The following is a 27,236-nucleotide window of genomic DNA, read 5'->3' as shown; positions in this document are numbered from 1 at the left end:
CATACACTATACATACTATAAGGTATACTGTATAATGGGAAAGGAGCAGTTACTGGAATACTCTTCAGACCTTCCATAGAAATGCACAAAGGATAAGATTTTCAGAAGCATCTAAGTGACAGAAGCCTAAGTCCCATTTTCTAAAGAGATTGTTAGGTACTTAGGAGCCTAAATCTCATTGCAAGTCAAAGGGACTTAGGGTATGTCTACACTACGAAATTAGGTCGAATTTATAGAAGTCGGTTTTTTTGAAATCGGTTTTATATATTCGAGTGTGTGTGTCCCCACAGAAAATGCTCTAAGTGCATTAAGTGCATTAACTCGGCGGAGCGCTTCCACAGTACCGAGGCAAGCGTCGACTTCCGGAGCGTTGCACTGTGGGTAGCTATCCCACAGTTCCCGCAGTCTCCGCTGCCCATTGGAATTCTGGGTTGATATCCCAATGCCTGATGGGGCTAAAACATTGTTGCGGGTGGTTCTGGGTACATATCGTCAGGCCCCCGTTCCCACCCTCCCTCCCCCCGTGAAAGCAAGGGCAGACAATCATTTCGCGCCTTTTTTCCTGAGTTACCTGTGCAGACGCCATACCACGGCAAGCATGGAGCCCGCTCAGGTAACCGTCACCCTATGTCTCCTGGATGCTGGCAGACGCGGTACGGCATTGCTACACAGTAGCAGCAACCCCTTGCCTTGTGGCAGCAGACGGTACAGTACGACTGGTAGCCGTCATCGTCATGTCTGAGGTGCTCCTGGTCGCCTCTGTGAGGTCGATCAGGAGCGCCTGGGCAGACATGGGCGCAGGGACTAAATTTGGAGTGACTTGAGCAGGTCATTCTCTTTAGTCCTGCAGTCAGTCCTATTGAACCGTCTTATGGTGAGCGGGCAGGCGATACGGACTGCTAGCAGTCGTACTGTACCATCTTCTGCCGAGCAGCCATGAGATGTGGATGGCATGCAGTCCTTCTGCACCGTCTGCTGCCAGCCAAAGATGTAAAAGATAGATGGAGTGGATCAAAACAAGAAATAGACCAGATTTGCTTCCCCCCCCTCCCCTGACTAGGGGACTCATTCTTCTAGATCACACTGCAGTCACTTACAGAGAAGGTGCAGCGAGGTAAATCTAGCCATGTATCAATCAGAGGCCAGGCTAACCTCCTTGTTCCAATAACAACGATAACTTAGGTGCACCATTTCTTATTGGAACCCTCCGTGAAGTCCTGCCTGAAATACTCCTTGATGTAAAGCCACCCCCTTTGTTGATTTTAGCTCCCTGAAGCCAACCCTGTAAGCGCCCCTCCCAGCGTCAGAGCAATGGCAAACAATTGGGCATCTGAGAGTGCTGTCCAGAGCACTCACAATGGAGCACTCTGATGGGGCTAAAACATTGTCGCGGGTGGTTCTGGGTATGTGTCGTCAGGCCCCCGTTCCCTCCCTCCCTCCGTGAAAGCAAGGGCAGACAATCGTTTCGCGCCTTTTTTCATGAGTTACCTGTGCAGACACCATACCACGGCAAGCATGGAGCCAGCTCAGGTAACCGTCACCCTATGTCTCCTGAGTGCTGGCAGACGCGGTACGGCTTTGCTGCACAGTAGCAGCAACCCATTGCCTTCTGGCAGCAGACGGTGCAATACGATTGGTAGTCGTCCTCGTCGTGTCCGAGGTGCTCCTGGCCACGTCGGCTGGGAGCGCCTGGGCAGACATGGGCGCAGGGACTAAATTTGGAGTGACTTGACCAGGTCATTCTCTTTAGTCCTGCAGTCCTATTGAACCGTCTTATGGTGAGCAGGCAGGCGATACGGACTGCTAGCAGTCGTACTGTACCATCTTCTGCCAGGCAGGCAAGTGATGAGGATTGCTAGCAGTCGTATTGTACCATCTTATGCCAGGCAGGCAAGAGATGAAGATGGCTAGCAGTCGTACTGTACCATCTTCTGCCAAGCAGCCATGAGATGTGGATGGCATGCAGTCCTTCTGCACCGTCTGCTGCCAGCCAAAGATGTAAAGGATAGATGGAGTGGGTCAGAACAAGAAATAGACCAGATTTGTTTTGTACTCATTTTCCTCCTCCCCTGTCTAGATCACACTGCAGTCAGTCACAGAGAAGGCGCAGCGAGGTTAATCTAGCCATGTATCAATCAGAGGCCAGGCTAACCTCCTTGTTCCAATAACAACGATAACTTTGGTGCACCATTTCTTATTGGAACCCTCCGTGCAGTCCTGCCTGAAATACTCCTTGATGTACAGGCACACCCTTTGTTGATTTTAGCTCCCTGAAGCCAACCCTGTAAGCCGTGTCGTCAGTCGCCCCTCCCTCCATCAGAGCAACGGCAGACAATCGTTCCGCGCCTTTTTTCTGTGCGGACGCCATACCAAGGCAAGCATGGAGGCCGCTGAGCTCATTTTGGCAATTAGGAGCACATCAACCACCACACGCATTATCCAGCAGTATATGCAGCACCAGAACATGGCAACGCGATACCGGGCGAGGAGGCGACGTCAGCGCGGTCCCGTGAGTGATCAGGACATGGACACAGATTTCTCTGAAAGCATGGGCCCTGCCAATGCATGCATCATGGTGCTAATGGGGCAGGTTCATGCTGTGGAACGCCGATTCTGGGCTCGGGAAACAAGCACAGACTGGTGGGACCGCATAGTGTTGCAGGTCTGGGACGATTCCCAGTGGCTGCGAAACTTTCGCATGCGTAAGGGCACTTTCATGGAACTTTGTGACTTGCTTTCCCCTGCCCTGAAGCGCATGAATACCAGGATGAGAGCAGCCCTCACAGTTGAGAAGCGAGTGGCGATAGCCCTGTGGAAGCTTGCAATGCCAGACAGCTACCGGTCAGTTGGGAATCAATTTGGAGTGGGCAAATCTATTGTGGGGGCTGCTGTTATGCAAGTAGCTCACGCAATCAAAGATCTGCTGATATCAAGGGTAGTGACCCTGGGAAATGTGCAGGTCATAGTGGATGGCTTTGCTGCAATGGGATTCCCTAACTGTGGTGGGGCTATAGACGGAACCCATATCCCTATCTTGGCACCGGAGCACCAAGCCGCCGAGTACATAAACCGCAAGGGGTACTTTTCGATAGTGCTGCAAGCTCTGGTGGATCACAAGGGACGTTTCACCAACATCAACGTGGCATGGCCGGGAAAGGTGCATGACGCTCGCATCTTCAGGAACTCTGGTCTGTTTCAAAAGCTGCAGGAAGGGACTTTATTCCCAGACCAGAAAATAACTGTTGGGGATGTTGAAATGCCTATATGTATCCTTGGGGACCCAGCCTACCCCTTAATGCCATGGCTCATGAAGCTGTACACAGGCAGCCTGGACAGTAGTCAGGAGCTGTTCAACTACAGGCTGAGCAAGTGCAGAATGGTGGTAGAATGTGCATTTGGACGTTTAAAGGCGCGCTGGCGCAGTTTACTGACTCGCTTAGACCTCAGCAAAACCAATATTCCCACTGTTATTACTGCTTGCTGTGTGCTCCACAATATCTGTGAGAGTAAGGGGGAGACGTTTATGGCGGGGTGGGAGGCTGAGGCAAATCGCCTAGCTGCTGGTTACGCGCAGCCAGACACCAGGGCGGTTAGAAGAGCACAGGAGGGCGCGGTACGCATCAGAGAAGCTTTGAAAACCAGTTTCATGACTGGCCAGGCTATGCTGTGAAAGTTCTGTTTGTTTCTCCTTGATGAAACCCCCCGCCCCTTGGTTCACTCTACTTCCCTGTAAGCTAACCACCCTCCCCTCCTCCCTTTAATCACCGCTTGCAGAGGCAATAAAGTCATTGCTGCTTCACAGTCATGCATTCGTTATTCATTCATCACACAAATAGGGAGATGACTACCAAGGTATCCCAGGAGGGGTGGTGGAGGAGGGAAGGAAAATGCCACACAGCACTTTAAAAGTTTACAACTTTAAAATTTATTGAATGACAGCCTTCTTTTTTTTGGGCAATCCTCTGTGGTGGAGTGGCTGGTTGGCCGGAGGCCCCGCACCGCGTTCTTGGGCGTCTGGGTGTGGAGGCTATGGAACTTGGGGAGGAGGGCGGTTGGTTACAGAGGGGCAGCAGTGGCAGTCTGTGCTCCAGCTGCCTTTGCTGCAGCTCAACCATACACTGGAGCATTCTGGTTTGGTCCTGTAGCAGCCTCAGCATTGAATCCTGCCTCCTCTCATCACGCTGCCGCCACATTTGAGCTTCAGCCCTGTCTTCAGCCCGCCACTTACTCTCTTCAGCCCGCCACTTACTCTCTTCAGCCCGCCACCTCTCCTCCCGGTCATTTTGTGCTTTCCTGCACTCTGACATTATTTGCCTCCACGCATTCGTCTGTGCTCTGTCAGTGTGGGAGGACAGCATGAGCTCGGAGAACATTTCATCGCGAGTGCGTTTTTTTTTCTTTCTAAGCTTCACTAGCCTCTGGGAAGGAGAAGATCCTGTGATCATTGAAACACATGCAGCTGGTGGAGAAAAAAAAAGGGACAGCGGTATTTAAAAAGACACATTTTATAAAACAGTCGCTACACTCTTTCAGGGTAAACCTTGCTGTTAACATTACATACATAGCACATGTGCTTTCGTTACAAGGTCGCATTTTGCCTCCTCCCACCGTGTGACTACCCCCTCAACCTTCCCCCCTCCCTGTGGCTAATAGCGGCGAACATTTCTGTTCAGCCACAGGCAAACAGCACAGCAGGAACGGGCACCTCTGAGTGTCCCTGAAGAAAAGCACTCTATTTCAACCAGGTGACCATGAATTATATCTCACTCTCCTGAGGATAACACAGAGAGATAAAGAACGGATTTTGGTTGAATGCCAGCAAACATACACTGCAATGCTTTGTTCTACAGTGATTCCCGAGTACGTGTTACTGGCCTGGAGTGGTAAAGTGTCCTACCATGAAGGACGCAATAAGGCTGCCCTCCCCAGAAACCTTTTGCAAAGGCTTTAGGACTACATCTAGGAGAACCGCAAATGCCAGGGCAAAGTAATCCTTTCACATGCTTGCTTTTAAACCATGTATAGCATTTTAAAAGGTACACTCACCAGAGGTCCCTTCTCTGCCTGCTGGGTCCAGGAGGCAGCCTTGGGTGGGTTCGGGGGGTACTGGCTCCAGGTCTAGGGTGAGAAACAGTTCCTGGCTGTCGGGAAAACCGGTTTCTCCGCTTGCTTGCTGTGAGCTATCTACAACCTCCTCCTCATCTTCTTCGTCCCCAAAACCTGCTTCCGTATTGCCTCCATCTCCATTGAAGGAGTCAAACAACACGGCTGGGGTAGTGGTGGCTGAACCCCCTAAAATGGCATGCAGCTCATCATAGAAGCGGCATGTTTGGGGCTCTGACCCAGAGCGGCTGTTCGCCTCTCTGGTTTTCTGGTAGGCTTGCCTCAGCTCCTTCAGTTTCACGCGGCACTGCTTCGGGTCCCTGTTATGGCCTCTGTCCTTCATGCCCTGGGAGATTTTCACAAAGGTTTTGGCATTTCGAAAACTGGAACGGAGTTCTGATAGCACGGATTCCTCTCCCCAAACAGCGATCAGATCCCGTACCTCCCGTTCGGTCCATGCTGGAGCTCTTTTGCGATTCTGGGACTCCATCATGGTCACCTGTGCTGATGAGCTCTGCATGGTCACCTGCAGCTTGCCACGCTGGCCAAACAGGAAATGAGATTCAAAAGTTTGCGGTTCTTTTCCTGTCTACCTGGCCAGTGCATCTGAGTTGAGAGTGCTGTCCAGAGCGGTCAGAATGGAGCACTCTGGTATAGCTACCGGAGGCCAATACCATCGAATTGTGTCCACAGTACCCCAAATTCGAGCCGGGAATGTCGATTTAAGCGCTAATCCACTTGTCAGGGGTGGAGTAAGGAAATCGATTTTAAGAGCCCTTTAAGTCGAAATAAAGGGCTTCACTGTGTGGACGGGTGCAGGTTTAAATCGATTTAACGTTGCTAAATTCGACCTAAAGTCCTAGTGTAGACCAGGGCTTTGAAAATGGGACTTAGTCTGCTAAGTCATTTTGGAGCTTTTGAAATTTTTATCAAAAATGGTTGTTACTTCTTACTTTTCTGATGTTTGCAAAGTATGTAAAAGCCAGCAAATTAAAACCACACTGAGGCAACATAAAATGTATTAAGAGCAAAAAATAAAAGTAGTTCTAAGTCCAAAATTCTGGTTGGCAAAGTCTTGGGAGAAGCATTATTTGTTATGACGATTTCTGTTCTGTTTTTATAAGACAACGCTGATTTGTCTATGAAAACTTTCACTGACTTCAAGGTTAAATCCAGCCCAGTATAAATAGGCACAACATTCATTGGCTTCAGAAGTTGTATCTGCTTTCACTATTATGACTTAACCTATCTAATGTTGAAGTACCTAGATGCCTCAACCAGGTCAGGCCTCTGTTGTACCAGGCATATATAGTAAATGACAGTCCCCATGCTGCCACGTCTTATGATTTTGTCAAGAGTCTTGTGATATTTGGTATTTTGCTTAAAGCCCCAGCTCTTGGGGATCACTGATTAGGTAAGAATCTTAGCTGTCATTTAAAAACAAAAAGGAAGTTTCTAGTCTTTGTAGTCAAAGAAAAGCTTGAAAATGTAACCCAAGGGCACCTTAATGGTTCAAAGGCCAGAATGTAAATAAGAAGACCCCAAACTTATTATTTTTAAAATTTCTTATGATTGTTAAGAAAATCTGATGATTTTTGGAGTCTGACTCATGATTTTGACCTTTTGGGGTTGTTAACATTGAGTCTCTGTCCCAAAGAAAGACAGGCTAAGACCCTTGATCCTGCAAAGACACATGCTTAACTTTACCCACTGTGAGTGGTTCCATTGCGAAACTGGGGCCTAAAAGACAAGACAATTCGATGAGACAAAAGTAGGTTGGAAGGGGAAAGAAGAAAAATGGGGAAACAAAAGACAGGATCTGCTTAGAATAGACTAGCTGTCATTCAGACAGTAATCACAAACTCAGCACCAATACTGAATTTAGTCTCAGGTGTTCATTTAAATTAGAACAGGATTTTATATGTTTAATTATTATTATTACAGGAAGTGCTGGATTTGTTATTTATTCTTTTGACCTTAGATGTAATGTATGCTTAATTTTGCCATAACATCTTAAGCCACAGTTAGTTCAGTGAAAATGTTGCAGGTTCTATTTTGTCTACATTCTAAAAGAATAGGGTCTTTTTGTTTAGATAAAAATTTTAAAATTATGTTTCCTTTTATAATATAGCAAGTTTCATTTTTTCATTATTCCTCCTCTCAGGGAGACATTAAAAATATTAAGATCCATAGATAATTCTAAAATATGAGATGAAACAAGTAGACACAGGTGAGATACATCATTTTCCTGCAATAGTCCACCCTTCAATCTGGAGTGTGTACGTTAATTAATTAGGTGTTTAACTTGTGCTATTATTTTAATGGACACACACACTCCTATAATAATTGGGCCTGCAAATTTACCCTAATTGTAAGGTCAAATGTAAAAAGTGAGCGTAAGTTTAAAAGATGTCACAATAACCTATAGCAAATGTTGATGGGAAAAGATGCAAAAAGGCGACAAAAAATAAATTAGTCTGAACAAAAAGGCCTATTAATATAACTCAAGGTATGTGTTAAGATCCTGCTTTGTAAACAAGAAAATTCTAGAACTGAAAATCAGAAAACCAAAATTGGTGTGCTAGAAACTAGGCCTAATAGATGGACAATACTGAGAGGACTAGTCTGCTCATCATTCCCCTTTTGGGGTCCTCAAAAAGAGACTGTGAGAGGAAAAGCTAGCTACTGTGATGCTGGTTGACTGTGAAAGGAGCAAGCTTCACTATCATGGCTGCTACTCGTACTGTCTTCTAATCTTGAAAGATGTCCTGACTAGACCAGACTTGAGAGAGGGAACCAGAATACATCACCACCTCCACTGGCTTTGGCTAAATCCCAAATACTACCTGGGATGTGAGACTTGTATGTTCTTTTCCTTCTCCACTTTATTTCTTCTCTTTCCTATCCCTCTCCTTTTTTCCTTCTGTCTAACAAGAGTCTGGCTTAGTTGGCCAAGACTATATATTTTGCAACACTGCTCTAAGCCTCTGTCACGAAACAGGAAGATAAATGCAATGCCCTAAACTGCCCAATGTTGGTACAAGTTTGCCAGGTCTTGGAGTGACTGACAAGACCATGAGCCATGCTTGTGTTTCTCCAGAAGTGAGGCTGCAAGTGAGAGAAGCTGTATTTTCTCTGTTATTTTTTTCTCTCCCACTTTTGTGTGTGTCTCCAACTTGTTGGGTCTTCTAGGAAATGGGAAAGGATGGACAATAACAGCAGGAGCAACAGCTCAAGTTCCAGCCCATCTCTTTTTCCAAAGAAAACAGTTATTACCACCTATAAAACTGTTGAACAAGGTGTGGAGGGGGATGGGCTGGAGGTGGGAATTCCTTCTGAAGACTCTCCAGGGAACAAGGAATGTTGTTAAAATGAAAACCTTATTTAAGGCTTTGCATTTCAAATGCTTTAACTGCTTTTCCTTATTTTTCTGTACCTTTAATAAAAAGTTAAAAGGATACTTAATGGTTTGTTTGCCATGGCACAAAGTAAGTAAGCTGAGGTCTCTGTGTACCAAACCCTGAACCTTGTTTAACTCTGTTTAATGTTGGAAAGTTTCAGGTCATATTAATGCCTATGGCTCTTTAGGCTCTTTTATTCCATCTAAATACATACAACAACAGTACAGGAATAAGGAAAACAGTCAACATGAAACCTTTTATCTACCAACAGAGAACATCCAACCATCTACAGGTGATTAGGGTTTGCCCTTTAAACAAATGCTTTTAATATACATACCAGAAGAGGGCAGCACCACCAAGGCCTCCAATAGTGACATCCGTTAGACCATCACCATTTAAATCCATTTCTCCATGTATAGACTGACCAAAAAATTTCACTTTTTCCCCATCTCCACCTGATGGAATATGCTATGAAAAAGAATTAATAGCTTTATGTCGTATACAACAACTCATATATCAAAAAATTAAGGATGCACAAGTTGGGTGTGAATAGGCTTTTTAGAATTTTAACACTGCATTTTCATTATAGACCAGGGGTGGCCAAACTGTGGCTTGCGAGTCACATGTGGCTCTTTTACCATTAAAGTGTGGCTCACGGAGCCCCCCCCCCATGCACCTCCCCATTCTCCACCTACCAGACTGGGGGGAGGGAGAGCTCAGGACCTCTGTCTTACAGCAGGGTGGTAGGGTAGGGGCTTCTGCCCAGCGGGGAGCAGGGCCTCGAGGCTTCAGCCCCATGGGGCACACCTGTCAGGGCATGGGGAGGGGGGGTCTCGAGGACTTCTGCCCAGTGGGGAGGGGGGGTCTCGAGGGTCAGCTCCGTGGGGTACACCTGCCAGGGCTCAAGGCTTCAACAGGAGCTGGGCTGAAGCCCCGGCAGGCACCTCCTGTGGGGCTGAAGTCCCGAGCACCGTCAGGTGCGCCCTGGCTCTCGAACTTCTGAAGGTTGTCTTATATGACTCGGAGGGTGAGTAAGTTTGGCCGCCCCTGTTATAGACCTTCTAAAAGAGTTACCATGGTGATAAGCACAATATAAATGCCCAATATAAATGGATCTTTTAGGAATTGTTAAGTGTCTCCTTTATATATTCATACAGAGCATATTTAGAAGGTTTCTAATGAAAACACAGTAGAAAACATGATAAAACATAAGAAACAGTGTTTTCTAACAATAGATCATAATAGTCAAATTTAATAAAGTCAGAATGAGTTTAACTGTACTTAGCATTCTCAAAAGGAAGCTGTCAAGGTTGCGGAGGTCACAATTTGACCCTACTGAAGTCCGTGGAAAAACTCCCATTGACTTCAGTGGGGTCTATCAAACTCTGACTGAAGTCAATAGGAATCTTGCCATTGAGCCACAAATGCTGTACTAAAGAAACTAAGGATTTAATCCAAAGTAAATGGAAAGACTTCCACTCATTTCAATAGGAGCTGGATCAAGCCCTCAAGGAGTAATAAGTCCACCCTAATCAAAGGATATGTCTGTTAAGATACACTGTTTATAAAAAGAAAAGGAGTACTTGTGGCACCTTAGAGACTAACAAATTTATTAGAGCATAAGCTTTTGTGAAGTACAGCTCTGATGAAGTGAGCTGTAGCTCACAAAAGCTTATGCTCTAATAAATTTGTTAGTCTCTAAGGTGCCACAAGTACTCCTTTTCTTTTTACGGATACAGACTAACACGGCTGCTACTCTGAAACCTGTCACTGTTCTTAAAACTGCTGCTAAACTATATGTTTGACTCTATAACGGTCCTCACTTGGGGAGTGTGGCCTAATGGTCATGGCTGCAACTCTTGACTGCCAAGGGGATTGTGGGGAGGGGAGCCTGGGCTCTCCCACTCCACCAGGCTCTGACCCAGGGCCCTTTGGGCTACCAGTAATCTGACACCCCAGGCTGTATAAGGCTGTCCTCCCTGGGCCTCTTCCTCTTGGACACCCCCTGGGATCAGCTTAGTCCAAGGCTTTCCCCTGGTGGGGAAACCCAAATCACAATAAGTAAGAGGGGGTTACCAATATCCAACCTCCACAGGATACTTCCTTCACTGGTTGTTTCTGGGGTGGGTCCTTCCTTCCCACACAGAAAGCCCCTTTGGGCAGTTGTGTCAGAGTCTTAAGCTTCCCGCTGCTCTGCTGGAGCTGTGGGCTGCAGATCTGCCACCCAGCTCACCTCCAGCTCTGCCACCTAAATGAGCTAAATCCCTGCCTTTTAATTCCTACACTAGATGGAGCATTTGCTGCAGGTGTGGCTGAGTGGGGCTGGCTGAGCCCAAAATAATCCTTTAACCCCTTGTAGCCCAGCGTGGGGTTTTACACCCTATCACAGACTCCTACCTGTGCATATTCTTTCCTTATACTATTGCCATTGCCATGATATATGTACACAGCTCCTCGATGATCATCCTCTAAAGGAGCTCCTATTACAATATCGTGAAACCCATCAAGGTTGAGGTCCTTTACTGAAGCAATTGCAGTCCCAAAGCGTGCACCGCAAGGTTCGTTCTTGTGATTTTTGCAGGAACTGTGCTTTAACAATGAACAGCAAGTTTGCTTCATAGGTTCAAGGCTCATCTGATATTCAAATGTTGTCTGTGAAAAGGATAAATGTAATGTTTAGGGACTGCCATCAACTTGCAGCAAAGCAGGCTTTTAAAAGCACGTGCACTCAAGACAAACAGATAAATTACACAAAGTTAAATCGCTTAACAGAAACCATGTGGTGTTAAAATATTATTCTATATATGCTGAAAAGCTGTGGTTCCTAAACTATGGCTGCCATACTGACTCTAAGCAGGAAAGGAGAGACATGCAGTGTGTTTGTCTGTCTGTGACAGCTGTCTGAAGTAATGGGCTGTAGGAAGGCACAGCATCCTAATAGTGTCTGTATGGTACTTTAACTAAACCACTTAACCCCTTAAGGTGCTGCAAGGATTCTTTCCAAAAGAAGTTCCCTGAACTGGAAAGATACAACAAGATTTATTCTGGATCACAAATGGCAGTTGTCCTGAACATTGTAATTCCAGTCTTGGTAAGGTATGGGTTGTTTACTAGCCCTGAAATAGTCACCCCATGTGTGCAAGATTGGATTCTTTTGGTCATCAGGGTCCATTCAGGCTGTGCCAGGTTCTAGTTGTCCTCAAGCCCCCCACCTGAGGTATAAAGGGCAGAGTGTGCCCAACCATCCTCAGTTCATTTGTCAATACAGAATGCCAGAGGAGTAGGTCTCTGTAGAAGCAGGGAAGGAGGGCAGGTTGTGGAATCCATGTGGACAACACATCTCAAAGAGTCACAGTTACTGTAAGGGAAGTAACCATGCTTTCTTCTTCAAAGGATTATTCATATGGATTCCACTTATGATGGCCATCAAGCAATTTTCTGTTTGTGTAGAGGTGGATACTAGGAATCCTGCAGGACAGCCCTACCAAAGTAGGCATCTGATCTGGATGCCTGTATCAAAGAATAGTCTCCTGTTAATGTGTGGACTGAACTCCATGTTGCTGGCCTTATACATGTCACAAATAGGGACATTCTTCAGTCAGATAGCAGAGGCTGCATGACCTCTAGTGGAATAAGCTGTAATGTGGCTGGGTGGATCTAACCTGGATAACTGTAACACACTCTTATACACTTAGAGACCCATATTGATACTTTCTGCGATGATATTGTGAGATCCTTAACCCTATAAGCAAAGGTCACAAAGAGCCTACGTGTGTTCCTGAATGATTTTGTCTTGACAATGCCCTTATTACATCAAGTATAACTTCCCCTAGGGTTGAGTTAACCTTATGGAAGAAAACTCGGAGATTAATAAATTGGTTCATATGGAATTCTGAAACAACTCTGAGCAGGAAGCTAGCTCTGAGAATAAAGCTGTCCTTATGAAACACTATAGAAGAATTGACTTATGGACCTGAGTCACCCCTATCATTCAAGCTGATGTAATGACTACTTGTCATAAATATAAAGGGAAGGGTAAACCCCTTTGAAATCCCTCCTGGCCAGGGGAAAGCTCCTCTCACCTGTAAAGGGTTAAGAAGCTAAAGGTAACCTCGCTGGCACCTGACCAAAATGACCAATGAGGAGACAAGATACTTTCAAAAGCTGGGAGGAGGGAGAGAAACAAAGGGTCTGTGTGTCTGTCTATATTCTGTCTTTGCTGGGGATAGACCAGGAATGGAGTTTTAGAACTTTTAGTAAGTAATCTAGCTAGGTATGTGTTAGATTATGATTTCTTTAAATGGCTGAGAAAAGAACTGTGCTGAATAGAATAACTATTTCTGTCTGTGTATCTTTTTTGTAACTTAAGGTTTTGCCTAGAGGGGTTCTCTATGTTTTGAATCTAATTACCCTGTAAGGTATCTACCATCCTGATTTTACAGGGGGGATTTCTTTATTTCTATTTACTTCTATTTTTATTAAAAGTCTTCTTGTAAGAAACTGAATGCTTTTTCATTGTTCTCAGATCGAAGGGTTTGGGTCTGTGGTCACCTATGCAAATTGGTGAGGCTTTTTAACCAACATTTCCCAGAAAAGGGGGTGTGTGCAAGTGTTGGGAGGATTGTTCATTGTTCTTAAGATCCAAGGGTCTGGGTCTGTAGTCACCTAGGCAAACTGGTGAGGCTTTTTACCAAACCTTGTCCAGGAAGTGGGGTGCAAGGTTTTGGGAAGTATTTTGGGGGGAAAGACATGTCCAAACAGCTCTTCCCCAGTAACCAGTATTAGTTTGGTGGTGGTAGCGGCCAATCCAAGGACAAAGGGTGGAATATTTTGTACCTTTGGGGAGTTTTGACCTAAGCTGGTAAAGATAAGCTTAGGAGGTTTTTCATGCAGGTCCCCACATCTGTACCCTAGAGTTCAGAGTGGGGGAGGAACCTTGACACTACTAAAAAGCCAGTCTTCTTAGATAGGTGGTACAGAGAACAGATTGCTAATGGTTCAAAGTGGGGAATCCATCAACCTTATTAATACTATGCTGAGGTCCCAAGTGGGATGGAGCTTCTGAACTGTAGAAAAAACATTAAAGAGGCCTGTAAGGAATCTGGTCACTGCAGGGTCAGAAAACACAGCGTGGCCCTGGATAGGAGGGTGATGCATAGATATTGTTGTTAGATGGATCCCTCTGAAACGAATAGAAAGTCAATCATTTCAGGGCCAGGAAATAGTCCAATATTGATAACATGGGTATTGTTGGGAAGCTGGTGATGAGACGCCCAAATAGAAGACTTCTTCCACTTAACTTTATGGAAGTCAGTCTAGTTGAGGCTTTCTTGCTTTGGAGCAGAATGTTCTGAACTTCTGCTGAACACTTTCTTTCAGTGGATGTTGGGTAGCCAGTTTCCAGGCTGTCACGTATAACAATACTGGATCTGGATGTAGGATCTAACTGTTGTGTTGTGTGACTATGTTGGGTGATTCAGATGATTTCCCTATCCCTGAGATGAGACATCTGTCACCAGAGTATTGGTATGCTGATGTGCAAAAAAGGTTACTCCCTTGCACATCTGAGATGTCTTTTTGCCAATCTAATGAGAGGGGACTTCTTGAGGGTGGAACTGTGACTAACACATCCATGTAGTGTCTGCTGTGTAGATACACTGATTTCAATCACCCTTGCATGAAGTATAGGCAAAGTCTGTCAAGCTGTCACATAGGACCATAAGGACATGTGTCCCAGAAGTATGAGGCATGCTGTTATTGAGGTTTTTGGATGAGCTTGAAGTTGGCTGATGAGGTCGGCTATAGTTTGGAATCTTTCTTTTGGGAGGCAAGCTCTTGGTAATCTAGAATCTAACATGACTCCTATGAACTCTATGCTTTGATTAAGAGTAAGTGTGGATTTTTCACTGTCTTTGAGCCCAGTGTAATGTTACTTGAATTGAGTTTGTTACCTGCTGGGGATGATCTTCCTCAGATCAACCTGTAAATGGGATACATCTCCTCAAATGAGCTGCCAAGTACTTGATGGTACCCTTCGAGCTGTGGAAAGGCCAAAGGGCAGGACTTTGTATGTATACAGAGATATTCCTGCTAGAAATGTGAGATAAATCTGACTCATAGGAAATATGCAGTTAAGACACTGAACCTTCTTTCTTCTTTGGAATGATACTATTGTAGAAATAAACCCACCTACCTCTGAACTCTAAGGGTACCTATTTTGTTGCTCTGAGACGTAGCAGAGAGTCTACTTGCTTCAATGGTATTTTGTGAGGGGTCCCTGAAGGGGATGGGAAAAGGGGGTGGAGGGTAGGAAGGGACTGAAATTGTATGCAAATATCCATTACTGACAATCTCTTGGACCCACTGGTCCATGATGGTCCCAATCCAGGCTACTGAAAAAAAGGAAGGCAGTTACCAAAAGAGGCAAAGTGGGGGAGGAGAAGAGAAGAAATCTCCAAAGGTTCTGACTGTGGTATGAAAGCTGCTGTCAAGAGAAAGACATCAAATGTGTCGTATCTGTCAGAGGCAGTGGGTCATCTGTATTGGAACCTCTACTTCTTCCTTGGTAGCTCCAGTGCCCCCTCTGGGTTATAATAGTATGAGGCACAGGAATGCTGGCTGAAGGAGGCTTGAAGTCTGGCTTGCTTTCTCTTTGGCATGTACTAGACTAGAGAACACAAAATGGCTCTGGAGTCCTTTAATGAGTGGAAGGACTTGTTGGTCTTTGAGTTGAAGAGATTGCAGTCCTCAAACGGAAAATCCTCAAATGATTTGGACATCCCTTGGTATCCCCAGTGACTAGCACCAGGAGGATCTTCTTATTGCCCCCAGTGTGGTCATGGTGTATGCAGATTTCTCAGACACATCCAAAGCAGCCTGCAGGGAAGTTCCCAGCTATCAGCTGTGCCTCTAGCATGATGAATTTTAATACTTCGTGTGCTCCTGCAAGAGGTCTTTCTATAAATTGAGACAATTTGTTCGAGTGCAGATAGTCACATTTTGCCAGAAGCACCTGGCAGTTGGCAATGCCTATCTGGAAACTGTCAGAGGAGTAGACTTTTTTGCTGAACAGATCCACTCTTTAACGATCCTTTTCCCTTTGTGTTGTTTATAAGGCCCTTGCTGCTTGGATCTTTCCTGAATAGCTGCTATGACAAGTGAGCTTGGCACCAGAAGTGAATAGAAGCCCTTGTGAGGGGCTTCCTCAAAGCCCTTGTGATGAACTTGGTACCATCTATCCACCCTCTTAAAAGTGACAGCTATTGATGCTGGAGTCTGCTCCTCATCCTTGCAACGGTCCCTCGTTAATGCATATGGTGACTCTACCAGGTATGGAACGGTGCAGAATGTCTAGCTGATCATGCAAGAGAAGCCACACAGTTTCCAGTGAGATGTCAAGGGTCTTGGCCATTAATTTCACTGTGTAATCCCTCCCTGACTCTCAGTGTGCTTCCCATGGAGGGGGATGAACAGGAAATGAGTCTCTATGATAGAGAAGACATACCCCTCCTCCAGTGGTGGGGCTCCCATTCTGCTGTGTTAGGGTGCTCCTGCATCCCTTTATCTGGGTAGGAGAAGCAGATGGTACTGCATAGCTGTATGTGTTCCTGTAATTTCAGTGACTGAAGGCCTCGTTAGCATAGCTGATGTTGTATGAGTCAGCAAGGGGGACTCTGGTACCAGGCTCACTTGGTCTCAAATAGGCCACAGGTGTCAAAAGGGATGATATCAATGCACTGGGTCCTGTGGGTATCAAAGAGTCAGTACTGGAGGAAAGGTGGTCAGTGGATTTAGATTTAGCTGGTACTGCTGGCATCAGAGTCCAGAGGAACCCATCTTAGGCCATTCCACTGCAAAGTTCAAGACCAGCCCGAACACAAGTTGACAATTGTGACCCAGTTACGAGAGTCTCCTTATCTCTGGAGTGAGGCTCTTTCCTACCCCTGCTCCAGACAATATAACCTTTGGCTGGCATCCCTTCTCAGTGCGCTTGGAAAAAGAGAGGCAGCTGGAGCAATGGTCAGGGATATGCCCTTCACCTAAACGAATCAGCCATTTAGAGTGCCTATTGTTGAGAGGCACAGAAGCATCACGAGGAGCATGTCTTAAACTCCTAAGATGCAGCTTCTATTATCAGAAATTGAGTCCCAGTACTGGATGGCTGGGGCTCTGAGCCTATTAACTGTGTAAGAAAAATTAATAAAAATGTTATATTTTTAAGCCACTGGGCAAAATAAAAGTTAACTAACTACCTCAACTAATAAATCACTAACGCTAACTGCAACAGTCACAGAGATGCAGTCAGACACTGCAAGGGTTCTATCTCACCACCATGGGCAGTAAGAAAGAACTAAGGGATGGTTGGGCTCATAGTACCCTTTATGACTGGGAGTGGGGATGGTGGGGTATGAAGACATCTAGGGCACAGGCATAGCCCCAACAGACACTGCTGGTCAAAAGAATCTGATCTTACGTGAATGGGGCACATGCGCCTCAAGAATGGAATCCACATGGACAATCAATTTGAAGAACATTCAGGAATATCACTGCCAAGTTAGAGAACGAAGTGAATCAGAATCTATCTATCTGGGCCCCATCCCTGTAATATCTCCACAACTCACAATCTTTAATGTGCTCATCCTAACAGCACCCCTGTAAAGTATGGGAGCACTATTACATCTATTTTATGCATGCACTTGGGGCTTGTCTACATGGGGACACTTGGGAAAATTAATTTAAATTAACTAAAGATATTAATTTAAAGTGGATTAGTTAAACTAGATTAAACTCCTGTGTGGACACTTTGATTCATAATTAAAACTGCCTTAATTTGATTTAGCTTAAGGTAAAGGCCATTTAACTTCTGATTCAGAGTGTCCACAAAGAGGCTTAATGTGGTTTAACTAATAATCCACTTCAACCATTAATTTAGATTAATTTCCCTGAGTGTTCCCATGTGGACAAGCCCAGAGTCAAACAGGAAGTATGTGGCAGAGCAAGGAACTGAACCCATTCTCCCCCGACCCAGACTAGCACTCTAACCATCCTTCCTCTTTAAGCAGGAAGACCCAACAAGTTCCATCCGCACTGCAGTTGTAACTAACTCAGGAAACCCAGGTACAGCAAGGTTTTCCCCTAATTTGTTGACAACACAGATGAAAGTTGTAGTATGAATGGGGGCTGAACTCAGTTTTCACCCAGGTCTATTAAGGATACATTTCTTAGCCATATAAAATATTACGTTAGATTCCCTGGAACTACTCTGTATTATGTGCTGGTAATTTAACTAGATTTGTCATTAAAAAATATTTTCCATTCTGCTCTTTTTGTAGGCCACCTCCCTCACCTTCTGTCATTTGAGTATCTCCAAGTCAAGGTTTTAATCAAATTATTTGTTCAAATAAGGGATCCACAGAAACTAATGAGCATATCCCTTTTCCCCAGCCAATAACTGTATCGCTGTTACCTTGTTCAAAGAATACACATACACTTTTCCTTGTTCCTCTTTTTCAGTTCCCATGTACATAGGAGCTCCAACTAGCAGAATGTCTGTAAATGAGTCTTTATTGATGTCAACTGTAGTAATAACACTCCCAAAGTATGACCCAATCTGCAATAAAAACATATGACATATTTATTATAGGCGAGACTGATAGTACTGCTTAATATTATGGAGGCTCAACATTTCCCATTATAAGACCATGTTTTCAGTTGCATATATCTTTGAGACATTAACCATTTGGGCTGAAATTTTACAACTGAGGTTTCTGCCTTAAGTTGCATTTTCTGGAAAATTTCAGCCAAAATGGTTCACCAATTTCTGAGAATCAGACTAGAAAAAAATGGTTTTTTCCCTTTAGAAAAATGTGGGGACCTTTTCCTTGAACTGCTTTAGCACTCCTCCCCCCTTGCTTTGGGGGCAGGGAATTGACATTTGGCAGGGCGTGGTCTTTCCGTCAGGGATCTATCTTTTGCTCTTCCTGTGAAAATCTGCTCAAATTTGGACAAGTTACAAGCCTTTGAAAAATATCCGTTTTTAGCTTTAGTAGAGAGTTAGAGTTTAGTGCTCTACCCTCCATAACTCCTACATGTGACCAGACTATGCATACACCATCCCCACAAGGAAAATGAGCATACTGAAGCCCAGGATTATGGGGAGCAAAGCCTGACTTTCCCTATAATTACTGCTTCTGCTGATGTGGACTGGGGTGCTCTGGAAGTGACAGCAAGGAGTCTGTCTCTCTGGTGCTCTCAGTGACCATCTCTGCTGGTCAGACAGTATGGAAGAGGAAGCTGTCTGACACAAATCCAGACGACACAAAAGCCAGACTCAGGGGAAAGGAAAGGAGCAGATTAGAACAAGGAGCCTCGTGAGGCAGAAGAGAAAAAACTATGACTGGGAGTTGAGGGGAGAGTCTAGGATTTGTTGGGTAAGGAGGCTGTGCCTGGGAGCTGGTGTGGGGGGAGATGGAGGGGAGGCAGTGGTGAGCTGGAGCCGGTTCGCACCGGTTCGCTAGAACTGGTTGTTAAATTTAGAAGCCCTGTTAGAACCGGTTGTTCCGTGAGGGACAACCGGTTCTAAAACGGCTTCTAAATTTAACCAGCCAAAAGTGGCGCCTTAAGTGCTGACTCCATGGGTACTCCAGCCCTGAAGCACCCAAGGGGAAAATTTGGTGGATGCAGAGCAGCCACCGGCAGCTCCCCACCCCACCCCTGGCACCAGCTCACCTCCACTCCACCTCCTCCCCTGAACGTGCCACCCCGCTCTGCTTCTCCGCCCCCCCAGGCTTCCTGTGAATCAGCTATTGACGCGGGAAGCTGGGGCAGGCTGAGAAGCAGGCTGCGGCTTCCTGCTCAGGCCCAGGGACGTGGAGGTGAGCTGGAGCAGGGGGGCATGAGGAGGGCCGCCCGTGCCACAGCAGGTAACCTGGGGGGGGCACGCAGAGAAACCACTCCCCGCCCTGGCTCACCTCCGCCTCCCTGGGCCTGAGCGGGAAGCCGCCGCCTGCTTCTCAGCCCTCCCTGGCTTCCCGCTGAACAGCTGATCCGTGGGAAGCCGGGGGCGGGCGGAGAAGCAGAGCAGGGCGGTGCGTTCAGGGGAGGAGGTGGAGTAGAGGTGAGGTGAGCTGGGGCCGGGCGTGGGGCGGGGAGCTGCCGGTGGGTGCACCCACCAAATTTTCCCCGTGGTGCTCCAGCCCTGGAGCACCCAGGGAGTCAGCGCCTGAAGAGCCACTTTTGATGTGATCAGTGGGGCAGCAGCCGCTCCTCCTGCTCCCCCCCAGCTATGCTCCCCCACCCCTAGGAGTCAGAGGGACCTGACGGATGCTTCCTGGGAGCTTCCCCAAGTAAGCACCTCTGGGATTCCCCACCTCACCCCCACTACGGTGGCCCACGAGACCCTTCTGCCCAGTTCTGGGGGCAGTCAGGGGACAGGGGAGGGAGGTGGATGGGGCAGGAGTCCTGGGGGGCGGGGTTGGGTAACGACCCCTTTGTGGGGTGAGGAGGGAACCCGTTGTTAAGTTTTTGGCAGCTCATCACTGAGGGGAGGCTGGCACTGCTTGGACAAGGAGACAGGGAGCCAGTGAGGAAAACTCTGTATGTGTGTGGGGGGGGGGATGGGGAGTGGGACTGGGAGCCAGTTGGGACAGGTTACCAAGATTAGATGTGGAGCTGGGAAGAGAAGGCAAGTGTGGTACTGGTTTGACAAAGAGAATGGGAATAGCATGAGAAGTCTGAGGAGTGGAGACTGGAAAGGCAAGGAGAATGGGATGGGATGAGGAGCTAGGGGTGGGGGAAGAGTAAAGACTGGGACAGGTACAGGTGGGAGGGAACATGACAGAAAGGGTTAAGCTTGGGTAAGAAAACAGGCAGAAGGTTCTGTGACTACTAGAGTACACTCCCCTTCAAAGCCTGGAATGGAATGCAAGACTCTCGAGTCTCACCATTCCTCTGCTGTCAGCAAGTATCGATGACTCCCACTGGCAGTGTGTGTTCTCCTCCCTGCCTGGGGCTGCTCCACATAGAGGATGACAACCTACTATTGCTATCCTTTACTCCATTAGTTCAAGAAGCTGAGATCTGTGCAGTGGATCTAAAGGTCCCAACTCAGCAGATGAACCATGTGGATGTCGATATGATGCCATATGATGGAATTTCTGATGTTTCAGTTTGCTTTTTTAAATACCTAGGAAATTACGAAAAAAACCCCAACCTGATTAAAGGCTATTAATAAGATTGCAATGCCGAGCACTCAGAAGTTAGGAAATGCCAGAATTAGGGTTGCCTGTGCACCCTTAATTTGGCCCTCTTGTGCATTTGTATTTTGATATAGTCTTTAATTACATGACCACATACTAGTTTTTCCAGAGGACTCCTGCCTCATTCAGTGCACTGGATGGATCTGCTCTGAGGAAGGATCAGGGTTGTGTAGTGACCCCTCTTATTTGCTGCAGAAGTTGGAAGATGTGTAGTGAATGAGGCCAGGGATTACAGGGATGAGAAAGGAGTGTCTCATGGTTAAGTCTAAGATTTAATCACAGGTATTTTTAATAAAAGTCATAATCAGGTCACAGGCAATAAACAAAAATTCACAGCCCATGACCTGTCCATAACTTGCACTATAAATACCCCTGACAAAATCTTAGGTTCTCTGTGGGGCTCCAGGGTGCTGCTGCTGCTCTGGGGGAAGGAGGGGCTCTGGGGCGCCGCTGCTGCTCTGGAGTGGCAGGGGTGTGTGCTCGGGGCACCACTGGTGCTCTGGGGCAGGGGTGGGCGACCTGGGGCACAGCTAGTGGTTGTGGGTGGGGGTGGTCCAGGGCGCCACTGCTGCTTCAGGACCGCTGCTACTCCGGCAGCCCCTAGGGCCAGCTGCCTGGGGCTACCCAAGCAGTGGTCGGTGTGGCTGGCCCCAAGGCCGCCCAAGTAGTGTCTGGTGTGGCTGGCCCCCAGACTGCCCCAGCTGCTCGGGCGGCCCTGGGGTCAGCCACACCGGCTGCTGCAGAAGTCATGGAGGTTGCAGGAAGTCACAGAATCTGTGATTTCCATGACCTCGGTGACAGACTTTCAGCCTTACTCATGGTTAAGGCAGTTGAATGAGGTCCTGGAGAATTGGGGTTTGAGTGATGTACAATAAATAAGATATGGGGCCACACACTGAATGAGAAGAAAACAAAATATTGAATAAAGAACGAGGAGTACTTGAGGCACCTTAGAGACTAACAAATTTATTTGGGCATAAGCTTTCGTGGGCTAAAATCCACTTCATCAGATGCACCTACTACAGGACAGGCCCAACAAAGAAAGTAACAGAATGCCGCTAGCCGTCACCTTCAGCCCCCAACTAAAACCTCTCCATTATCAAGGATCTACATCCTGATGATCCCTCACTCTCACAGATCTTGGGAGACAGGCCAGTCCTCGTTTACAGACAGCCCCCCAACCTGAAGCAAACACTCACCAGCAGCCACACACCACACAACACAAACATTAACCCAGGAACCTATCCTTGCAACAAACCCCGTTGCCTACTCTGTCCACATATCTATTCAAGGGACACCATCACAGGACCTAATCACATCAGCCACACCATCAAGGGCTCGTTCACCTGCACATCTACCAATGTGATATATGCCATCATGTGCCAGCAATGCCCCTCTGCCATGTACATTGACCAAACCGGACAGTCTCTACACAAAAGAATAAATGGAAACAAATCAGACATCAAGAATTATAACATTCAAAAACCAGTCGGAGAACACTTCAACCTCCCTGGACACTCAATTACAGACCTAAAAGTCACAATTCTTCAACAAAAAGCCTTCAAAAATAGACTCCAATGAAAAACTGCAGAACTGGAATTAATTTGCAAACTGAACACCATTAACTTAGGTTTGAATAAAGACTGGGAGTGGATGATTCATTACACAAACTAAAAACTATTTCCCTGTGCTAATTTTTCCCCGTACTGTTACTCACACCTTCTTGTCAACTGTTGGAAATGGGCCATCCTGATTATCACTGCAAAAGTTTGTTTTCTCCTGCTGATAATAGCCCACTTAATTGATTAGTCTTGTTAGAGTTGGTATGGCAACCCCCATTTTTTCATGTTCTCTGTATATATATATATAAAATCTCTTCCTACTGTATTTTCCACTGCATGCATCTGATGATGTGGGTTTTAGCCCATGAAAGCTTATGCCCAAATAAATTTGTTAGTCTATAAGGTGCCACAAGTACTGCTCATTCTTTTTGCTGATACCTGAAATTGTGAATCAAAGATACACTTAGACTCCAGCTTTATATTAATGTATAAGCTTTATAAATTTACCGTAATCATAATAAAAGGTCATTGTGATGACACAGTATGAAATCTGGATGAGTGTTAAAAAGGTCTCTCCTGCCTTCAATATACAAACATCAAATTCTCAACCATATCCGCTGTTCTCAGGCATACTTGACAATGGCAGCAGTGAAGCTGGTTGTGATTCCCTGGTCCCTGGCTGCCCAGTCCTGGTGGAAGTTAAAGCAGCAGGGGGGCTCTGTAACTTTCACCACTACTACAAGGTGCTGCAGAATTTGTACTAGTGGGGAGATCAAATGTAGTGGAATTTAGCTCAATCACACCCCTGCTCTGCCCTGCCATACCCACTCCTCCCCAGGGATAGGCGTAGCAGCTGGTGTAGGAGGTGGCTATGCCACCTTCACTAGGTATACACTGGCTAAGATTCCCTGTACACGGGAAATTCTCCTGGGGAAATATCTGGTTGATTTAAGTTCATTTTGCGTTCCTTAGCAGATAGGAGAATCCTGTGAGCATGTTAACAGCTTATACTTTATGAAGTATTAGGATCAACCCATCCCTATGTGTAGAAAGAATAGTAAATATGGCAGGCGACCAGCTTGGCTTAACAGTGAAATCCTTGCTGAAATTAAACACGAAAAAGAAGCTTACAGGAAATGGAAGCTTGGACAAATGACCAGGAAGAAGTATAAAAATATTATTCAGGCATGCAGGAGTGAAATCAGGAAGGCCAAATCAAAACTGGAGTTGCAACTAGCAAGGGATGTTAAGAGTAACAAGAAGGGTTTCAACAGGTATGTTAGCAACAAGAAGGAGGTTGAGGAAAGTGTAGGCCCCTTACTGAATGGGGGAGGCAACCTAGTGACAGAGGATGTGGAAAAAGCTAATGTACTCAATGCTTTTTTTGCTTCTGTCTTCACGAACAAGGTCAGGATGAACGGACTATAAGGTGGATAGAAAGCTGGCTAGATCATTGGGCTCAACGGGTAGTGGTCAATGGCTCCATGTGTAGCTGGCAACCATTATCAAGCAGAGTGCCCCAAGGGTCAGTCCTGGGGCCGGTTTTGTTCAATATCTTTATTAATGATCTGGAGGATGGTGTGGATTGCACTCTCAGCAAGTTTCCAGATGACACTAAACCGGGAGGTGTGGTGGATACGTTGGAGGGCAGGGATAGGATACAGAGTGACCTAGACAAATTAGAGGATTGGGCCAAAAGAAATCTGATGAGGTTCAACAAGGACAAGTGCAAAGCCTGCACTTAGGACGGAAGAATCCCATGCACTGTGTGACAGGGTTGGGCCGGATGGCTACAGGAGAGTAATAGAAGGCAGATATATTAGCCCAAGGTTAAATAGGTCCCTTTTCCCTGGGTAAGGTTCCAGAACAGGGAAGGTTCCAGAACAATCAGGAACCTTCTGGAGACAATTAAGACAGACAGGCTGATTAGAACACCTGCAGCCAATCGAGAAGCGGCTAGAATCAATTAAGGCAGGCTAATCAGGGCACCTGGGTTTAAAAAGAAGCTCACTTCAGTTTGTGGTGCGCATGTAAGGAACTGGGAGCAGGAGGCGCTAGGAGCTGAGAGTGAGAATGCATACTGTTGGAGGCCTGAGGAGTACAAGCATTATCAGACACCAGGAGGAAGGTCCTATGGTGAGGATAAAGCAGGTGTTGGGAGGAGGCCATGGGGAAGTAGCCCAGGGAGTTGTAGCTGTCGCACAGCTGTTCCAGGAGGCACTCTAGACAGCTGCATTCCACAGGGCCCTGGGCTGGAACCTGGAGTAGAGGGCAGGCCTGGGTTCCCCCCAAATCCTCCCAACTCCTGGTCAGACACAGGAGGAGTCGACCAGGACTGTGGGTTAATGAAAACGTCCAAACTGAGGGCTACTATGAAGCTCCAAGGCGAGCAAATCTGCCAATAAGCACAAGACCCACCAAGGTAGAGGAGGAACTTTGTTACAACTGCTATAGACTAGGGACCGAGTGGCTAGACAGCAGTTCTGCAGAAAAGGACCTGGGGCAGTGGTGAGCTGGAGCCAGTTCGCACCGGTTCGCATGAACTGGTTGTTAAATTTTGAAGCAGTTTTAGAACCAGTTGTTAAAAATTATTATGGCTCCCTGAGCTCCTGGCCAGGAAGGCTCCCCCAAACCCTCCCCTGCCTTCCGCCCCTCCCCCCCCCCCCGCACAGAGCCTCAGCATGCCACGCTGTCGGCACCAGCACTCTGGACCGCTCCTGGGCAGCTCTGCAGCTCCTTCCGCTTTGAGTGGCATGGTAAGAGGGTGGGGCTGCGAGCTCCAGCGGGCCAAGCGGCATCCATACACGCTGCCCTGAGCAGCATGGTAAGGGGGCTGGGCCGGGGCTGAGAGGAGGGGTTGGATAAGGGGCAGGGAGCGGTTGGAGGTGACAGAGGTTCTAGGGGAGTGGTCAGGGGACAGGGAATGGGGGAGGGAGGGTTGGGGAGGCGTAGGAGTTACGGGGGTCTGTCAGGGTGGTGGTAGATGGGGTCTGGGCAATCAGGGGACAGGGAACGGGGCAAGTTGGATAAGGGGTGGGGTCCTGGCAGGCAGTTAGGGTGGGGGGTCTTGGGAGGGGGTGGCCAGGGGACAAGGAGATGGGGGGGGTTAATGGGTTGTGGGTTCTGAGGGGGGCAGTCGGGGGCAGGAAGTGGGTGGGGGTCGGATAGGGGGCAGGGACAGGCTGTTTGGGGGGGAGGCACAACCTTCCCTACCCAGCATCCGATACAATTTTGCAACCCCAATGTGGCCCTCGGACCAAAAAGTTTGCCCACCCCTTGTCTAGTTTATTATTTTATTAACAGGGGTCGCACTTGCCTCATTCATTATGTTGATATGCGTTTAATAAAGCAATAATTTGTTTCTATTGTAATAAACATGTAAAAATGTTTTTTTTTTTTTTTTTACTAAGTACAACTCCCAGTGACTCCATGCATTGCCCCTTCTTATGGAGAAAGGTACAAAAAATACATACTGTGGCACTTCCCCTAAATCAGAACATTTTATAGGGAACCGGTTGTTAAGATTTTGGCAGCTCATCACTGCCTAGGGGTGACAGTGGACGAGAAGTTGGATATGAGTCAACAGTGTGTCCTTGTTGCCAAGAAGGCCAATGGCATTTTGGGATGTATAAGTAGGGGCATTGCAAGCAGATCGAGGGACATGATCATTCCCCTCTATTCGGCATTGATGTGGCCTCATCTGGAGTACTGTGTCCAGTTTTGGGCCCCACACTACAAGAAGGGTGTGGAAAAATTGGAGAGAGTCCAGCGGAGGGCAACAAAAATGATTAGGGGACTGGAACACATGAGTTATGAGGAGAGGCTGAGGGAGCTGGGATTGTTTAGCCTGCAGAAGAGAAGAATGAGGGGGGATTTGATAGCTGCTTTCAACTACCTGAAAGGGGGTTCCAAAGAGGATGGATCTAGGCTGTTCTCAGTGGTACCAGATGACAGAACAAGGAGTAATGGTCTCAAGTTGCAGTGGGGAAGGTTTAGGTTGGATATTAGGAAAAACTTTTTCACTAGGAGGGTGGTGAAACACTGGAATGCGTTACCTAGGGAGCTGGTGGAATCTCCTTCCTTAGAGGTTTTTAAGGTCAGGCTTGACAAAGCCCTGGCTGGGATGATTTAGTTGGGGATTGGTCCTGCTTTGAGCAGGGAGTTGAACTAGATGACCTCCTGAGGTCCCTTCCAACCCTGATATTGTATGATTCTATGAATTTCCCTAAGATGCTTTTCTGATCCATAGTTTTCATTCAAATTACATTGTGAACAGATTTGTTTACTATATTCCACCTACATTTTAACTGTAAAACACATGCTTACTTGTTCTCCATTTAACCGCTGTAGTATTTTTACATCTCCTCCTACTATTTTGTAAATGATAACTTGGCCTGTGTGATTATAGCGAGGTTGACCAGCAATGTATAGCACATCTCCGGGTGTCAATGCTGAATTTACAGTGTATCCTAGGAGAAGTAAAATAATTCAAGATGTAACATTTACAGACTGCATCAGCAATAATTGCTGTGATTTAAAACCTTAAGGTCCAATACTGCAAAACCACATACAAGTGTAACTTTTTTTCCATGAGGCCATGCTAGCAGATGTGTATAAGGGTGTGTCTATGTAACCCACAGACCTTCTGGGTGTGGTGTTCTGTCCCACCAAGACCACTTAGAGTTAAATGAGTTTGCTCTACAGCCTTAGCTAACAGCCAGTTAGCCTTTAGCTCATGCAGTAGAGGCTCATGCACTAAGCTCCAGAGGTCCCTAGTTCAATCCCGACAACCAGGGTCTGTCAGTGTTACATCTACACTGCAGCTGAGAGCGAGCCTCATAGCCCAGGTAGAAGGACTTGTGCTACCTTGGATTCAACTCCCCTGGGTCTGAATTCAAGTGGTTAGCCACTCT

General features: G+C 46.6%; 1 protein-coding gene across 3 annotated transcripts in view; it reads right to left on the bottom strand.

Moving 5' to 3' along the window:
• Positions 1–27,236, bottom strand: part of ITGA1 (integrin subunit alpha 1) — a 129,590-nt gene that overhangs the window by 33,886 nt on the left and 68,468 nt on the right. For all 3 annotated transcript variants that reach the window (XM_073343911.1, XM_073343913.1, XM_073343912.1), the window contains 4 exons: positions 26,650–26,792; positions 17,971–18,114; positions 10,902–11,156; positions 8,842–8,972 (listed from right to left, as the gene is read on the bottom strand). In XM_073343911.1, coding sequence (XP_073200012.1) covers positions 8,842–8,972; positions 10,902–11,156; positions 17,971–18,114; positions 26,650–26,792 — 673 coding nt within the window. The remainder of the gene's footprint in view (positions 1–8,841; positions 8,973–10,901; positions 11,157–17,970; positions 18,115–26,649; positions 26,793–27,236) is intronic.

Source organism: Lepidochelys kempii, chromosome 5 (genome assembly GCF_965140265.1).
Source record: "Lepidochelys kempii isolate rLepKem1 chromosome 5, rLepKem1.hap2, whole genome shotgun sequence".
In the NCBI taxonomy this organism is placed as follows: Eukaryota; Metazoa; Chordata; order Testudines; family Cheloniidae; genus Lepidochelys; species Lepidochelys kempii.
The sequence above is the reverse complement of the archived record's forward strand: the minus strand, read 5'-3'. Positions and strand labels throughout refer to the sequence as shown.